Source organism: Moschus berezovskii, chromosome 8 (assembly GCF_049115385.1).
Source record: "Moschus berezovskii isolate FMDL1 chromosome 8, NW_MosBer_1.0, whole genome shotgun sequence".
NCBI lineage: Eukaryota > Metazoa > Chordata > Mammalia > Artiodactyla > Moschidae > Moschus > Moschus berezovskii.
Window position 1 is genome coordinate 53,779,381 of NC_142467.1, and position 19,070 is coordinate 53,798,450.

Below are 19,070 nucleotides of genomic sequence, written 5' to 3' on the forward strand. Positions count from 1 at the left end.
CTGGAGGCTCGCCATCCTTTTTTCTTTATAGTCCGGTGTGCAGCTGCTTTTCTCAGATACTCTTTTCTCTTCCTTGTCCCATCTCTGTTCTTGGCCCATTCCTGCTCTGTCTCCTTGGAACTAGCAAACCTCCTTCTGAGTTCTCTCTTCCCCCACCCACTTCCTGTAACAATTTTATTTGCCAGGATCATTACCTTTCAAATTCAGCCCCACCTCTCTGAAACGGAGGATTTAAGGTACCTCCCACCCTCCAGCCAGACTTCAGGACACTGTCATGGTCCTCTCCATATACCTAGTGTGTTCATCCATCTTCTAACCCATCATCTTCATGATGAAGAAAAACCCTATTTTCCAGAATCCCCAATTCATTAGACTCCTCCCACCATCTCCCACATTCACATAGGTACTCTTTCATATCCCTGTATTCACTTTTAAGAAAAAGAGATAAATCCTAGGGATAGAATTGAGTTAATCACGTTCAAAATAGTAGAGAACATTTGACTTGACGTTAGCTTGTTTGAAAGAAGACCTAGGAATTTTAGTTGACCCTGCAATATGGACTGTTACCAAGATAGATCAATATTAAGTTGTTGAGGTAGAAAGCGCTTGCCTTGTCTAGAAGAATGCAGGTCCCTCTGTGTTCTGAACTCTGGTAGACTGTGTTCAGCATGGCACAGCATCAGTAAGGGTGACCCGGGCATGACCACTGGTGGATAATAAAGATTGGAGGCTAAGTCTTGGTGTGATTGAATGGACGGTGGGATGGACTGAGATCTGTGCTCAAATATCTGGAGAGCTTTTGCGTAGAGGGGACTGGCTGTCTGTCAATCCAGGGAACTAACAGGTAGACCATTAAGGAAAGTGGATCTAAATTCAAAGCCATGCTCATTGGGAGCTGCTTACACTTTTTCAGGAGGAGTCCAGTGCAGGCCGAAGAATCCTGAGAATCCTCCCTGGCTAGACATTGGAGGCAAAGATCTCTCTTCTTTTTCTTTTATATTATAAAACCAATGCAGGATTATAGCATCAAATCAAACAATCCTATACTGTGGGCCCACATGTTAAGGTAACTCACATTACTAGTGTGGTGTATATCCAGCCACACCATTTTCTGTATGTCCACACAAACATATATTATTAACATTAATAGATGAATATGATTTTGTTTGTTTTTACAAATTCGAGATGATACTTATACACTCTGCTCAGTATTATAAACATCCCTCCTGGTCATTCATCGTCTTTGAAGTAGCTGTCAATATTCTAAAGCGTGGGTATACTATAACTTATTAAACCAGTCCCCTATTCACTGACAGTCACCTGTTTCCAGATTTTGTTACAATGTAATTATAACTAACAGTGCCACCATGAATGGTCTCAAGCATTTATCATCATAAACCAATGTCTAGTTTTTATAGGATAGTTTCCATTAAGGCAGATTTTGCTAAATTGAAAGATATGTGCATTATTATATTTTAATAGTTGCTTTTTCCTGTTGCATTCATACTCCCACCAGCAAATGCCCATTTCCTCTTACTAGCTCCAGGATAGATGTTATCAGTCATTGTAATTTTTGCATACCCCAGTAGAGACTCTGCTGAGAAGGGAGTGTAGGATAGTGGCTAAGGATAAGGATGCTCTTAGTCAGAATACCCAAGTACCCATCTGAGCTCCAGCAAGCACTAGTGTGTGACTTTAAGATGAAACACATGATTGCTTTGTGTCTTAGTTACCCTTACTTGCAGAAAGAGGCATAATATGAATTCCTACCTCATAAAATTATCTTGAATATTAAATGAATTAATGGTTAGAAAAAAATTTAGAACAGTAGCTGGCATAGAATAAAATTTTATAAGATTAAAAGATTAATAAGATTGATCTTCTTTCTGTAAGATTAAAGATTTAGAAAACTTAACTTGCATCTTGACTACTAATAAGGTTGGACATATTTTTATATATTTCTTGGTCATTTGCTTCTAACTTTTTCTAAATTTTCTGTCCATATCCTTTGCCCGTATTTTTTTTACAGAGTTGTCTTTTTATCAATTGAGGGAACGTTTTCTATATATTATGAATAGTAACTCTTTTCTATCCTTTTTCCCTTCCATAAACTATTTTTATCCATTTATTAAAATCAGGATGTTTTAAATTAATATTAAAAACCTCATATGGAACTATAAAAATAATTCTAAACTCATATAATTTCATACTCCAACCATTGTTAAGAGTTCTTTGTACGGATTCTTCCATTTACCCCTCCAATTCATTGGCTCTTAGCCTTGGCTCTACATATTGATCACTTGTTGTTTAGTAGCTCAATCATGTCCAACTCTTTGCAACCCCATGGACTGCAGCATGCCAGGGTTCCCTGTCCTTCACCATCTCCTGAAGCTTACTCAAACTTATGTCCATTGAGTCAGTGATGTCATCCAGCCATCTCATCCTCAATCGTCCCCTTCACTTCCTGCCTTCAATCTTTCCCAGCATCAGGGTCTTTTCCAATGGGTCAGTTCTTTGCATCAGGTGGCCAAAGTATTAGAGCTTCAGCCTCAGCATCAGTCCCTCCAATGAATATTCAGGATTGATTTCCTTTAGGATTGACTGGTTTGATCTCCTTGCGGTCCAGGGAACTCTCAAGAGTCTTCTCCAACACCACAGTTCAAAAGCATCAATTGTTCGGCACTCAGCTTTCTTTAATGGTACAACACTCACATCCAAACATGACTACTGGAAAAAACCATAGCTTTGACTATATGGACCTTTGTCGGCAAAGTAATATCTCTGCTTTTTAATATGCTATCTAGGTTTCTCATAGCTTTTCTTCTAAGTAGCAGGTGTCTTTTAATTTCATGTCTGCAGTCACCATCTGATTTTGGAGCCCAAGAAAGTAGTCTGTCACTGTTTCCTTTGTTTCTCCATCTATTTGCCTTGATGTGATGGGACCAGAATTGATGCTTTGAACTGTGGTATTAGAGAAGACTCTTGAGAGTCCCTTGGACTGCAAGGAGATCAAACCAGTCAATCCTAAAGGAAATAAATCCTGAATATTCATGGGAGGGACTGATGCTGAGACGGAAGCTCCAATACTTTGGCCACCTGATGTGAAGAACTGACTCATTGAAAAAGACCCTGATCCTGGGAAAAATTGAAGGCGGGAGAAGGGGATGACAGAGGGTGAGATGGCCAGATGGCATCACTGACTTGATGGACATGAGTTTGAGCAAGCTCCAGGAGTTGGTGATGGACAGGGAAGCCTGGCATGCTGCTGTCCATGAGGTTGTAAAGAGGTGGACACCACTGAACAACTGAACTGAACGGATGTGACCAGAGGCCATGATCATCGTTTTTTGAATGTTGAGTTTTAAACCAACTTTTTCACTCTCCTCTTTCACCTTCGAGAGGCTCTTTAGTTTGACTTTGCTTTCTGCCATAAGGGTGGTGTCATCTGCATATCTGAGGTTATTGATATTTCTCCCAGCAATCTTGATTCCAGCCTGTACTTCATCCAGCTCAGAATTTCACATGACATACTCTGCATATAAGTTAAATAAGCAGAGTGACAATATACAACCTTGACATACTCCTTTCCCAATTTTGAACCAGTCCATTGTTGCATGTCCAGTTCTAACTGTTGCTTCTTGGCCTGCATACAGGTTTCTTAGGAGGCATATAAGGTGGTCTGGTATTCCCAACTCTTTAATGAATTTTCCACATTTTGTTGTGGTCCACACAGTCAAAGGCTTTAGAGTAGTCAGTAAAGCAGAAGTAGATGTTTTTCTGGATCTCTCTTGCTTTTTCTGATTCAACAGGTGTTGGCAATTTGATCTCTGGTTCCTCTGCCTTTCCTAAATCCAGCTTGAACATCTGGAAATTCTCGATTCATGTACTGTTGAAGCCTAACTTGAAGAATTTTGAGCATTACTTTGCTAAGTATGTGAAATGAGTGCCATTGTGTAGTAATTTGAACATTCTTTGGCATTGCCCTTCTTTGGGATTGGAATGAAAACTGACCTTTTCCAATCCTGTGGCCACTGCTGAGTTTTCCAAACTTGCTGGCATATTGAGTGCAGCACTTTCACAGCATCATCTTTTAGGATTTGAAATAGCTCAGCTGGAATTCCATCACCTCCACTATCTTTGTTTGTAGTGATGCTTACCAAGGCCCACTTGACTTCACACTCCAAGATGTCTGGCTCCAGGTGAGTGATCACAGGGGCTTTCAAAACACGTACTTGGGTTCCACCCTCCAGGCATTCTGACTTAACAACAATATCCCCACCACCACCACCCAGTGGAGGGCCCCAGGCATCAGTTTTTAATAAGAAGTCTCATTTGATTCTAATGTACACCGGGGGATGGGAACCAGACAATGCAATCCTGAAAAGTCACTTTGTTTCTGAATCATAATATCACTGGTAACCACTACTGCCATCTATTGGTGGGAGGCAGAACTGACACAGTTTAGTTGCATGGGTCTAATTCATGGGGTCGCGGAGAGTCGGACACGACTGAGCGACTGAACTGAACTGAACTGAACTGAATAGCTTTGTTTATACTTATGAAAGGCTGCGTTTCAGAGCTCTTAGAGATTCATCTTTGTATACACACACACCTTTTCCGTGTAATGACTTCTCAGGTAACTTCCAGCTCTAAGATTCTTAAAGTTTATATCAAATTTATACTTACCTTCTTCGATCTGTGTAAGCCACAGTAATAAATGACAGAATATAGTGTGACCCTCCTGAGGTCTTGTTGATCCTGGATTATCAAAGATTCAGTGATACTTATCCCAGTTGTTAATAGGAGAAAGTGTATGGGCAGAGTTCAGAAATACTTCCATCAACAGCGGTTAAAAAAACAAAACAAAAACAATTGTTGTGATTAATCCTAACCAAACTAACCAAAAATTAAAGCACTGCCTCTTCCCATCCCGTCCCCTTCCCTGCCTATAAATGTTAATTGAGATTTTCCTCTACTGGGATATTTTAAGATGTCTTCTTTTTTTCCTGTGGAATTGCACAATGTGCAACATCAAGGGAAATAACAAGAAAGGCAATGTACAGGGAAGCACACTTTGAGAAATAGCAATGTTGGCAGAAAATGGAAGTGTCTGGGAGGGAAAAAATAAGATAAAACTGGCGGAATTACAGGCTGCTTGCACGGGCTGGTAATTAGATACTGAGTTTATCTTCTGAGCGAAAGATATTTTCCCTCTCTTTTTTTGTAGAGAGGCCAAAAGAAGTCAAAGACACTGCGAGCATGAAATTGTTAGTCTGCTACAAAAATCATCTTTGATGCACTGAGTTTAAAAAATATGTATTAATTCCCCAGGCGTGTTTAATGGGTCGTGTGTTATTCTTGTAGCTGGCAATAAGGGATAATAAGCCTTTGAGAGATAGATAGATGCTTCATATGTGTGTGTGTGTGCATATATATATATATATATATATATATAAGGAGTTTTTAAACCAGACCATATTTATGAACTGAAACTTTTTTCTGCTGATTATGGAAGTTAATATTGAGTTTCTTTTATCCACGCTTGATTTAGACTCTTTCCAGAAGTATTTTCTTAAGAACTGGATTTCTCAGTCTCAGAACTGTTAACATTTTGGTCCAGGTAATCCTTTGCTTTTGGAGGCTGTCCTGTACATTGTAGGACTTTTAGCATCATCCTTGGCCTCTGCCCAATAGCATACGCCCCATTCTGACAATCAAAAATATCTCCAGACAGTGTCAGATGGCAATTTGGCCTCCCATGAAGAACCATTTATATAGAGAATGCTTATGGCTCTGTTTTTGGGGGGTGAGCTGTCACTTCTTCAAAAAACAATTCACCTAATTCCCCAATCTAAAGTAGAGCCCCTATTTCTTTTAATGAAAGAATATTTTTGCCTCTCTTGAAGCAATACACATCTTTCTATAGCATCCTAGGCAGTTTGTAACAATGTGTCTACCTTGAGACACTAACTTCTTTCTTCCCTATTAGACTTTAAGTGCCACAGCTAACCTGGTTTGTTCACCCCGTACACGTACCACGCAAAGCAGTGATTGGCACTTAATAAATGTTTGTCAAATGAAATAATAAAATTCTGAGATATTTAAGACCCTGAAGCACAAAGCCTGATTTGTTCTAAAGGGGTTTTTCCTCTCAGGCTTATTTCAGTCCGTATGACAAAGCCAGTAAAAGAAGAACTCAGGGACATATTGAGGCTGTTGAAGGGTGTGATCTGGGAAATCTAAAAATTATATTATTTGGATAGGATTCCCTGGGGGTTTGGCGGGGTGGTGTTGAGTGGCAGGTTCATTCTGGAAACAACAGCTCTGATATGTTGTTATAAACAAGAGCCAACCTCTCACTCCTGCTTTCTGAACTCCATCCACCATTGATCCATGGAGGAAACAAGTTTTTCTATTTTTTTTTTTTTTTAACCAGGGTGAGGCTTAATGCTCCATTAATTCTCTGAGAGAAAATGTCCCAGGGCCCAGGGAGATGTTCCTAGGGAGGGTGGGCCTTGCTACATACAGACTGCACAAGAGGCCTTTAAATGCTTCTTTTCATGTTCTTTAAAAAATGAATTAAGATGCATATTTTTTAAGATGAAAAATGACTGGCATTCTTCCCACTGAAAATGGGAAGTAATTTAATTTGTGAGTGGTTTATTTTATTTGACAGTCTTTGTACGTACTCGATTTGGTTTGTTACACCAAATTACCCTTCAATAATGGGTACACAGAATGCCAGACTCTGCCCCCCAGGTTGGTTTGATAATTGGATGAACAACCATATTGTTCAAGGTTTTCATGACAATGTGGACAGAAGCTATTAGGAAAACTCCTAACCAGAAAAGCCTTCCGCTTTTTTTTTCCCACCAACAAAGTTAATTGCTACCCAGTGACCAGTTATCCCACTAGCCACTTCTCCTGAGCAACGCTGAGTTCTGTAATCATGACTGAATTCCCTGGGTTGTTAAAAGGGATGTCTAAACTCTGAAGCCAATAGAAAAAGTCAGAAAATCTTCCCTAGGCAATCTCTCAGGCTGGACCTTTTTTTTTTTTCTACAACTGGAAGTTCATGGGAAGGATTCTAGTAATAACTATCATAGGGGCTGTAGCTGGACTGCCAACAAGGGTAACGCCACCTCCTAGTATTTGTATGACCTTGAGCAAGTTTCACCACTTCCTTTGCTTCAAGATCCATACCTGTAAAGTGGGAAGAATATTAGTACTTACCTCTTAAGATCACAGTAAGGATTCAATAACATAGTGTGCATAAAGTGCTTAGCACAGTTTGGCGAAAAGTAAGCTGTCCAGAAATGTCTTTTTGGTAGATGTTATGTATCAGGCCCTGGGCTAAGTTTTCTCGGCAAAGCTATAGAGGAATGCTATCTGTAACATTATGGAAGAGAGCCTTGACATGGAGAAAGGTGAAGTAAGAAGCCCAGGGCCACGTGGCTGGTAAATAGCCCAACCAGGATTCAAGGCCAGGTCTACCTGACTCTGAAAACCCTCTAACACCATATAACCTCAAATTTTGTGCTTGTGTGCCACCTTGAAGAATTCTGAATAACCATGTACCTCCCTGAGCACCTTTCAGTAGGCAGCTAAGCACTTCCATCATAATGTTAACTACATAACAGAGGATGTGGTTTCAGAAGTATTTTGAACATAGACAGTTTAAATAAAACTGTTATATCACCTTTTTAATGTGTGAAATTTAAATGCCATTATAACTGGATACCCATCAATATCCATTAAGAGAATAAGGAATAAAGTTCTTTAAAAGTCATAACTTTACATTGTTCCTTCTTCTTCAATTTTGTGTTTTCACTGCAACTTCCTCCAAATAAATGTTAAAAACTCTTTTTGATCATTTCTGTAACAAAAATAGGTTTTTCCCTCCCCATGAATATATAAGGCTTTAAAATTCTCTTCTGGATTTAATTATCTCTAAAATTATTAATGGGACACAATTGACCAAAACAACATAAAACACAATTCTGATTTTACTAGAATTTCATATTATAATTTTTTAGATTTTGATTTTGTTAGAATTACTTTTTTAGAAATCTTGTTAGAAATTCATATTATAATGAGCTGGGTGATGGGGTCATTTGTGGGGCTTTGATTAAAGATGTCATCTGTCCCTCCCTGAAGTGTTTTATACCATGGATAACACATCCCAGTAAGATGGGGAAGGTTTATCTTTCTTTTCCAAAGATGGGGATGAGAACCTCAACTGTGGGTATATGCTGACATAATTTGATTTTAGGAAGGAAAGTATATTGTTTGTTGTCGTTCAGTTGCTAAGTTGTATCTGACTGTGACCCCATGGCCTGTAGTCCACCAGGTTCCTGTCCATGGGGATTTCCAGGCAAGAATACTGGAGTGGGTTGCCATTTCCTTCTCCAGGGGATCTTTCTGGCCCAAGGAATGAACCCAGGTCTCCTGCATTGGTAGGCGGATTCTTCACCACTAAGTCATGGTTTCCTTTAAAACTATTTCATAAAGTTCTTAGGAAGTCATCACATTCTCCTGTTTGAAGACAGCTCCCCTGCACTGCTTAGCTGGGTAGCTTTGAAAGAGGGATACTTATAGCAGGACCCAATGGCTCTCCCATCTTCAAGATGACTCACTCCCTCTTCCTTGACTATGAAGTCTGATTGCTTTTTAACTGTTGGTTTTATCCCAAACCTACAGTAATTGTCTTTGGAGAATCACAGAAGATATTTCTTGAAAGAAGTCCAGGAAAGGCATGATGGCAAACATGAAGTGAGGCTGAAATCTGGAACTTTCTACCCTTTCCTCCAGCTTTACCATTTAGTGCTTCTAGATGGAATGGTATAGTCAGCCCAGACCCCACGAGTCCTTAAACCTGTGGTCCCAGAACACCAGGGTCAGGGTTCCCTGCACCAAGGAAAACGTGGACAGCGCCCATCTCTTGGTTGTCTAGATCAAACAAACATGGTTTTAGCTTCTCAAAAGAGCAGGTTATGAACACGAAAGAGTGGGTAGGGGGTTGTGTATTCTCTGCCCCCACTAAGCTTCATAAGAATACTCTGTGTAATGACTGCCCAGCATATAGTAAATGGTTAATAAATGTTTTGGGAAGGTTTTATCTGGGGCCAGCATGTGGTCATGACATTGCTATGTGAACTTCCTATCTGATGACACAGAACCCCCCTAACCTCCTGGCCTGAATATATCCTGTCATTCTCAGTATAGAGTAATCTCAGTTATTGGGGAAGGTGGTGGGAAGCATCTGTTGAATATTGACAGGGAAATGCAAGCAAACATGGATGTGAGTTGGTAGCAGTTTTTTCAAAAGGCCCAGTCGTGTCAATTATGTTGATTGTACTTAGTATCCATGGGTATTCACGTTTGTCTGCTGAACTCGGTCAGATTCGACTCAGAGTTACCGAACAGCTGGAATCCGTGCACAGCCTTGTACCAGTGGACTCCTCTCTCTCCCTTCCCCATGGCTCCAACATTTTTCTCTTCTTGAGCTCCTCTCCAGCCATCTCTGCTCTCTCAGACTCTTGCCTCGAATCTGTCAACTTATGGAGGCTCTGGAGGTTGCCGTGGTGAGCACAGCTGTGGTTTTTCCTCTGTGAAGAGCCCTCACCTCCAGCCCCTCCGCTGCTGTGCATTTTCACAGATGTCATGTAAAGTGGGGGGCTTCGGGGCCTTCCAGGATTCTGTTCTCCTTTCGCCACGTGTCTCCAAAGGGGCCTTTGTGACCTGCTGACACCCGCTTAGGTGCCACAGAGGACTGTGATGCATCGCCACCGTGGTCACCGAATAAACCAAATGACAGTAACATTCGTTTTGTTAGTAAATGGATTCTGAGAGGTGAAAGATGGTCTTGTGCTTCCCAAGAGGAGAGGCAGAAAAAATAATGAGAAAGATGTGAAGGGAGGAAGACTGAAAGACAGGTCAGGAGAAACAGAAGGTGGGGAGAAAAAGGGGAGAGACAGCAACGAGAACGGGATTTCTTAGCAGGGATGGGCCCGTATCGGCAGCTAGTGATCTTCTATCCCCACAGGCACACCTGTGACCCAGCCCTGACTTCTGATCTGCCATCTCCTGCTGCTGTCCTTCCCTGCTCACTCCTCTCCAGCCACAGAGGCCCTCCTCTGTTCCTTCTATCCTCTGAGCGCTTCCCAGCCTCAGGGCCTTTGCACTTGCTGTTTCCTCTGCTTGGCATGCTCTTTTCCAGAGCGCCACGTGACTGCTGACCTCCCTACATTCAGCTCTCAGCTCAAATATCCCACCCCTAAGGGAGGCCCTCCATCCCCACTCCACTCTCATCAGTTCTCCATCCCCTCACCAAGCTCAGGTTTTTCTTCATGTCTGATATGGAGGAAGACTTTATTTTGCATTTTGAGTGAATGACAAAATCACTGCCCAAGCCCAGAAACCCATGGAATCACACTCTTCACCTTGTACTTTCCTCCCGCCATCTGAGCTCTGCACATGCTGGTCTCTCCACCTGAAGCACTGCTCCCTCTCCTCCCCGTCCCCCACTTTCACCTGGTGGATTCCCACAAACCCATCACCTCCTGCTCGCTCGGTAGTCCTCTCCTGTCTGAGGTCTCCCTTGAGCTCCCCAAGCAGATACAAGCCCATTTAGCTGACACTGCCCTGGGCAGTGCCTGCTGACCTCCATTACAGCCGAGACCCCCTACACTGAAACATTCATGTACTCACTTGTCTCTTCCACACACCCGAGTGTGCCCCTCCAGGCCCCGAGGACAGAGCAGCCAAGGACTTAGACTCCAGAGTCAAGGAGTGCCTGGCCCGAGTATGAACTGTGTGACTTGATACAAATTACTTAACCTCTCTGGTCATTTCCTCATCTGTGCAGCAGAGATCATACTCACTGAGCTAAATCATAGGATACTGATGAGGATTCGCTGACGAACTGCTTAAGAGTTGCTTAGCTTTATAAGCAGTAAGCTGGGTCAGAGGATGGTGAGTGGAGGGTGTCCATGTGAGATGGGGTAGGGGTCGGGGCACAGAAGACCTCTCTCAAGGGGTGGTCATTGAACAGAGCCCTGAATGATGTGGGGAAAGGAGCCCCAGGGCACTCCCACATCCCACTAATAGCCCAGCTGACACAGATGTCTATAAGCCTCATGGCAGGTTAGACTCTGAGGCTGCTGTCCTGGTCTGTGAAACTTTATTTGGTGGATACTCTAATACAGTACTGGTTGCCTTAACGACCAGGCTGGGTTGCTTATGCTTTGCAATCATGCTTATGGCAATGAGCTGAAACTGTATCAGGGTCGGGGAGGAGTATGGGGTGCCTAGGGAGGGGCAAGGATTCCAGCAGCACAGTCCAGGGCCACCTGCAGTCTCCGAGGGTCAAGGCTGGCCCTGTTCTCATTCACAAGCCTACTGAAGCAGCAGCCTTGTCTCAGAGGGGTCTTGCCCCACAGCCACTGCCAAGATAGTGCAGAAAAGAGGGTGTGAACTAGCAGTTGAAGGTCCTGGCTTGATCCTGGAGTTTGTCTGATCCTGTGGAGAACAGCTCAGGCACCTGGTATGGGAACAGAGGAAGCGATTGGATGAGTGGCAGAAAGCCAGGTTGTGCTGGCAACCCCTACCAGGTGACCATGGACATGGCACGTCACCTGTGGGGTTCCTGACTTCCTCATCTGCAGAATTCAGGAACTGTCTGTGGTAGCTGGTCTCAAACTTTCCTTATCCATAGTTCCTTAAGCAAGATGTGAGAATCCAAACATATTACCAAGAATGATGAAGGTCGTAAGGCCTAGACACCATGGCCTCCCACTGTGCCCCCCAACACACATATATACATGTGGCAGCCTTGAAAGAGGCTCCAGGGGTCCTTCCAAGATTTAGTGTTTCATGAGTCAATGTCACATCCATATGGCACAGAGTCCTTCCAAAGTGTTAGCCTGAACCGTGTGAAATTACTGAGATGTAACAGTTTGTGACTTGCAGAAGTGGCATTTTCATTTCTCATCCTAAGCATTTCTTTTGCAGCAGCAGTTCTCTGGGCTCACTGAGGAACCACACTGTCCCAGTTCAGCTCTGCTCCTTCCTCTGTGTGTGACATCAGACAGGGTATTTCACCTCCCCTGTAAAATGGCAAACAAGGAATCTTTCTCGTGAGGTCGGCTACTGAGAAGGCTGAAGGGCAGGGGTGCTCTAACTCAGTGACTGCTAGTACAGGAAGCCCTCCCTGATCTTACAGGGATGACCCAAATGATTGCCCATGGGATGAACTCAGGGAACCATATCCCACTCTTCTCCCTTCCTGGCCCCAGAAGGAGCATGTATCCAGAGCAGAAAGGAAACACAGTCCCAACGAGGTTTCCTAACTGGATATCCTGTCCAGTTGGTAAGCCTGAGCCACCTTACCTCCTTCCTCCTCCTTTGACCCGGTGTCCCTGGGCAGTGGACAGCCTTGACCTGGGCTTGGGGAGGGTGTTGGAATATCACAAGTGATGTCGCCTGGCTTATCTGGGCAGAGCATTCGCACTCCCTCCCCAGATACCTACCCAGAGCTCCCCCATTAAGTGCTCCATCATGGAGTGTGTCAGCCTGAATTAGCAGGCAGGCCTGTCACATGAAACTGAAGCTCTGAGCTGGCAGCTCCCACTTGGTAATGCCTCTTGATCCTAGCTGTTATGTTCCCTGCCCCCATCGCCGCAGCCACGGGAAGCCTGTGCAGACAGTGAGGGTAATGCAGGAGGCCCAGGGAAGAGTTTAGGCAAAGCCCCAGGACGTCCTCACAGACCCCATCGCCTCCCTCGCCCGGGGAATCTGCTTTCAGGGAGGTGAGCGGGAGTAGGGGAGTACAGCGCTCAAAAGCTCCAGGTCGGGAATTCCTTTGTGACAAACCTCAAAGCAGGGCATGAATCTATGAAAGCACGTGGAATAGACACCCTATTCAAATGCCATGAACACCTCCAACCCCACACTGAGATTTCTAGAGGCATCTTAACCACAGAATTCTACGACTACCACTGCCATTATTGCTACCCATAATCCTCTCAATCCCATAAATGCTGTGGGCCCTGTACTCATGTCCCATACAGAGCCTTTGTCACTTCCTATCATGTATAGTATCTGAGTGTGGTGTGATTCAGTGGGAAAAGCACTAGCTTTGCAGGCAGATAGACTCTGCGATCGTGTTCAGGCTATGCCTCCTACAGCTGGGCAGTTCTGGGCCAGTGACTTAGCTTCTCTGAGCCTGAGTTTTTTCTCTTTATCATAGTACTTCGTACTACTAGTATCTGTTTCACAGAGTTGTCACAAGATCCTGAGGTGGGGTATGAAGGATGATTGACACGGTCAATGCCCAATGAATATTTGTGAGAGAGTTTCTGAGGCACTTTTCTTACCCATTACAAAGCCTTACCTCAGTTCAGTTCAGTTCAGTTCAGTCGCTCAGTCGTGTCCGACTCTCCGCGACCCCATGAATCACAGCACGCCAGGCCTCCCTGTCCATCACCAACTCCCGGAGTACACTCAAACTCATGTCCACAGAGTCGGTGATGCCATCCAGCCATCTCATTCTCCGTCATCCCCTTCTCCTCCCGCCCCCAACCTTTCCCAGCATCAGAGTCTTTTCCAGTGAGTCAACTCGTCTCATGAGGTGGCCAAAGTATTGGAGTTTCAGCTTTAGCATCAGTCCCTCCAATGAACATCCAGGATTGATCTCCTTTAGAATGGACTGGTTGGAATACCTTTAATTGATGTTCAATAGTATCAATATATCACCTTCCTTTTCAAAGTTCTGCTTCATTCATCCTCTATAATTTGTTCTCCCCACTACATCAGGAATGATCTCACCGAAACTTTGATCCTTATCATATCAAAATCATTGAAAAATCTTTTGATTTCTTCCCATATCTCTTGGGCTGGTGGGCTACAGTCCATGGGGTCACAAAGAGTCGGACATGACTGACTAACACTTTAGCTTTCATTATCTTAGGGTGGTGGCAAAAATCTCCTTTGGGGCCTGCCTCTTACCTCCCCTGTCACTTCATCTCCCATCGTATTTCATTCTTGCGTTACCCTCACCATACGACCTTTGCACGTGCTCTTTCCGCTGACTGGAGCATTCTTCCTTCCCCTCCTGGCCTAGTAAATCCCTTCTCATCCTTTAAGTCATCCAATTCATACTTCCTCAGCAAAACCTCTCCAGACCTCCGTGACCAGGTTAAATCCTTCTTTGTGCTATTTCCTCTCTTTTTGGGTGCTTACTGCATTTTATCATCAGAGGATTTCGTATCTGCCTCCACCATCTGAGCCAGCCAGATGAAGGCAGGTGTCTGGTTTGGCTCCCCAGTTGAATGTCCCCCCCAACCCCTGACACCAGGACCTTGTACAGAGCTCAAGAAAATGTTGTTGAAAGGGTGAGTAGCAGGTTGAACTGAAGGGCAAATCATCTCAACAGATCCCAACCACCCTTCATGATAAGTAGGGCACAGTGGATATTTCAGACAGTATAACCAGAGCCCAGAAGGGGCAAGATAATTGTCCAAGGTCACACAGCCTGTCAGTGAGGGGTGAATCTGTGGTCAGAACCAGCTCTCTTAGTTTTTGCCTTCCCTGGGCCTCTGCTATAGAACCATCATCCACAACAAGGTAGAGGGCTTATGAAGACTTTCCCTTCCATCCCACTCCTGGTTTTTAGAGGATCCCTGGTTCTTCCTAAATCTGCATCTCAAGATTCTCTGATTTCCAGGATATCCAGTGCCACATTTGTATAGGATTCTGTGTTTCATTTGAATTCTTCATTCAACTTTTTTTTCTTTTTAAGATTTTTGTGATGTGGACCATTTTTAAAGTCTTTTTTGAATTTGTTACAATATTGCCTCTGTTTTATGTTTTGGTTTTTTTTTTTTATCACAAGACATGTGAAATCTTAGACCCCCAGCCAGGGGTCGAACCTTTACCCCCTGCATTAGAAGGCGAAGTCTTAACCACTAGACCACCAGGAAAGTCCCTTGTGTGCAAAACTAACTGTCTGATTCTTTGACCCATAAGAAGATAACAATTGTTCACATATTCTCACTCATTCATTCAACAAATACTAAGTATCCTTTATATATCAGTAAGATGACCATATAATTTATTGTCCAAATGAGGACAGTTTTGACATAACAGTGTACACTGCCTTGTTGATATACAGGTTCAACCAAGATCTTCCCAGATAAAACAATGGGTTCTCTATATTTTAATGACTGATTTTGGGCTACTAGAATCAGGTGATTATATGATTTCCCAAAATTCTTTTTAAAAAATTGAAGATAGAACCAGGATGGGGCCAAGTGTCCCAAAGCCATGAAGACTAAATTTTAATCTCAGTTGAACTAGACATTTCTAAAAATTTCTACAACTTCCTTTTAAAAATAGATTTCATGTTTTAAAAAACAAACCATCTGGAACAACATCTCTGGCAGCTAATCACCCCACAGTGGATTCAAAGTTCCCCTGAGAGGAGGCTACTTGAAAACAATCTTAGAGTCTATAAAGGATGAAACCGCCCATCAGGGCTAAGGGATGGTGACATTTTAAAAAAAGAGTGAAACTAAAAGGCACCAAAGGGAATAGGAGCAGCATGTAATTTATCAGTCTCTTTCTCTAGCTTAGATCTCCTTTGATGTGATGTAGTTGTGATTTTGTATGTGATAATGGACATAAACACACACACTTTTTCCTAATGAAGAGCTTTGGTTCTGAAGCAATTTGTTTCTCTTGTATCCCAGGTGCCTGTCCTGAGACCCATGGACCTGATGGTGGAGGCCACCCCGCGAAGAGTATTTGCCAACGCGCACACATATCATATCAACTCTATATCAGTCAACAGCGACTATGAAACCTACATGTCAGCTGATGACCTGAGAATTAACCTATGGAACTTTGAAATAACCAATCAAAGTTTTAGTATCCTTTCTTTGGGGCCAATAACCAGTTGGCTTGAGTCAAGACAATTCAGGTATGAGCAAGCTTGGAAGGAAATGGAATAGAAAGGGGCAGTCACTATCGAAGACTTAGTACTTGTGGAGAACTGTTCCCTTTTGAATTATACTGGCATCTGTGATACTCTTTCGTCCAAAGTTAGGGAGGTATTGAATTGCAGGTAGTGAACCAGGACTACCTTTGGGTTAGAACACTGAAGCACTTCCTTTATGCAGAAGCATTTGTGTGTCATGAATTAGAAATTTATCAGCTATAAGACCAGACCCTCGAGTTCAGTGTAAGGTTCCTTCCTCTTGTTGATGGATTCACAAATGGCCTGTATCTACATTATGGACCACAGTTACACAGGAGATGGTTTTCATTGTATCATAATAATGAAAGTAATAGTGGATTTGTTGAATTCCAAGCACTGCACTGGGAACTTAACATAAAGAATCTCATTTTGAAAAGTGTACATATCATAATTGTCCAGCTTGATGAATTTTCACAGGCAGAGGACTCCTGTATAAGTAACATCTAAATCAGAAAATCAAACGTTATTAGCAATGCTTGTGTCCCCATCATACTTCTTCAGTCTCTTCCTGCCAAGAGTATAGTGGATATAACAACCCCATATTGAAATTATTATTGTCTTCTGTTTAGCTCAAATTTAGAGAAATCAAGACAACTGCTGAATGAGTGTATGATCCAGCATTCTCGTCCTACTATGTTGACTCTATATTTAATATTAAAATCAGTCATTTAATCAGCACCTATCATGTGGTCCATCCCACCACAGACCTGACTCTTCACTTGAGTTCCCAATCTTAATCATTTCACCACCCAGGCAGCTGAGTAACTGACATAAGAGTCCATATTGATCCTTTCTCCCAATTACCAGCCTCTCCACCCCCCAACCCAGTTTGTCCGCGAGCCCTGCCTTTGCTTCCTCTAAAATGTATCTCAGATCAACTCGGCTCTCTCTCCAGCTCCACTCCTGCCAACCACAGTAGGACCGGCCGTGGCTCTTTCACCTTTGTGACTGCAGTAGTCTCCTCTCTGGTCCTTGTTCTTTCTCACTGTCCTACACAATACATGTCCCACATAACAGAGTGGGCCTTTCAACATGTAATTCATATATCATTCCTCCCAGGACTAAAACACACTAGCAGTTTCCTTGTGAACTTAGAATAAGGTCCAAGTTCTTAATCTGGGCCTGTAAGATTTCACAGGATCGTGTCCCTGCCTCCCTCTCTGCTGTCTTGTCATACCACTCTCCCCTGGGTCACTCTTCTTCAGCCACCTAACCTCTTTTCTGTCCCTTGGGAATGCTTGTTCTTCCTTCCATTCTCTGCGTTTGTTGTTCCCTCTTCCTGGAATACTTTGCCCCCAGAGTCCACAGGGCTAACTTTTTACGTGTCATCATATAGACTTCAATCTCCTGTCACCTCCTCAGAGGCACTTCCTCCCACTAACTCCCAAGTAACCCCCAATAACCTTCTATCCCCATTAACTTCATAACACGTGTCACTATTTTTCACTGTTTTTTTTTTAATTTGTGTGTTTCGGGTTTCCCGTCTTTGAATGTGAATTTTATGAGATAAGGAACTTTGTATGATCCATTCCTGTATCCCAGTACCTAGAATATTCTGACATACAGAAAGTACCATTTTGATTGGACATGTCAAGTTTGAAATACTAGTAGGTCACTAAAGTGGGGATAATCCATTAGATAATTGATAAAGAAATAGAATCAGGCAGTTTCACTGTAAGAGTGTATTAGTTATAGTAAAGGTCTGAATGTTCTGATATGAAATAGAGTCCATAATGGCTCAAACATATAGAAGATGATTTCTCTTGTAAAATCCGATATTGCTGATCTCCATCAGCAGGCAGCCTCCTCCAATCAGTGATTCAGAGATTCAGGTTCTTTCCATCGTGTGGTTCCCCCGTGTTACCATACCTTATCTGCATCTGTACAGCAAAAGAGGAAGACGGTGTAGGACCACACAAGGGCAACTCCTATGAGCCAAGTTCTAAATTAGCATGCATTCCATTAGCCAGAACTCAATCACATGACCACCTCTCACTGTGAGACAGGCTGGGAAATGTAGTATAGCTGTTGCACATAAATAAAAAGACCTGGTTTAGGTGCTCAGTCACCTGGTCTTCACCACAGAAGAGTCTCCCCGGGCTTTTCAGGGCAGCAGCTATAAGCCAGTGGTGGGGTTATGGAGGCTGAGAACTGACCATTAAGACCATGAGTGACATCTTTTGCTGATCACAGAACAGATGGGGCATATTGTCTGAGCCTAGGAGAATCTGCCCACAGATTTTGCCTGGAAGTGCAGCTGCTAACAGAACGAGTGTGGGTGGTGGTTCCCTGTCTGCCTTGACATCTATTCCAAGAGCCAGAAATCTGTTCAGGCTCAGCTGCTGTCACTCTGAGCTTCTGCTGCCCCAGTCTAGGTGACATGTTTTCCAAATTTTGCCTCTAGGGCTTCAAGAGGGAGCGAAGTTTCTTTAGGCACTTTAGGAGACAGATGCCTTGGGGAGAACGCAAAGGAGAAGTATTAATAGCACAGTTGAGGTTATATTCTGCAGATGTGTGACAGCCTGCCAGATGCTGGCATACAAATGAGCCCATGCCATTCACCCTTAAAGCAGCCATATGTAAAATAATCATTGTCATCATGAGAATGATGATAACTGATATCTATATAGTTATTTTCAACCAAACCGCCCTGAGCACTGAGCAGACTGTACAAACTGGGACCCTTTAGCTTGTTGTCTCTGAAGTGCAGTTGCCTCTGGGGTAGGAAGCAGCCTTCTTTCAGAGCAGCCTTGGAAAAGCACCAACCACCAGACAGGCCTTCTTAAATCAGATGTTGTTTAGTGTCGGTTCCATGGTGCTTCTTATCCACTGAAAGAGGCAGAATAAACATGGTTCTGGATAGAAAAGTGTGTGATTCCCAAAGTATGGTATGTGTAACCCTGACATGGGAGGCAAGCTGTTTCTAAATACTATGTGGATATTTTTTGTTTTCATAATTACATAGTTATGACAATGAATATTATAAAATGCAACTGTCGTATCCTATGATATCACAGATACTGAAAAACCCATT

At 43.1% G+C, this 19,070-nt stretch overlaps 1 protein-coding gene across 3 annotated transcripts in view; it reads left to right on the plus strand.

Annotated features, from left to right (window-relative positions):
- The window catches only part of PPP2R2B (protein phosphatase 2 regulatory subunit Bbeta), a 324,170-nt gene that overhangs the window by 230,568 nt on the left and 74,532 nt on the right, over positions 1–19,070 (plus strand). For all 3 annotated transcript variants that reach the window (XM_055430540.2, XM_055430542.2, XM_088838580.1), the window contains one exon: positions 15,750–15,927. In XM_055430540.2, the coding sequence (XP_055286515.1) occupies positions 15,750–15,927 (178 nt within the window). The remainder of the gene's footprint in view (positions 1–15,749; positions 15,928–19,070) is intronic.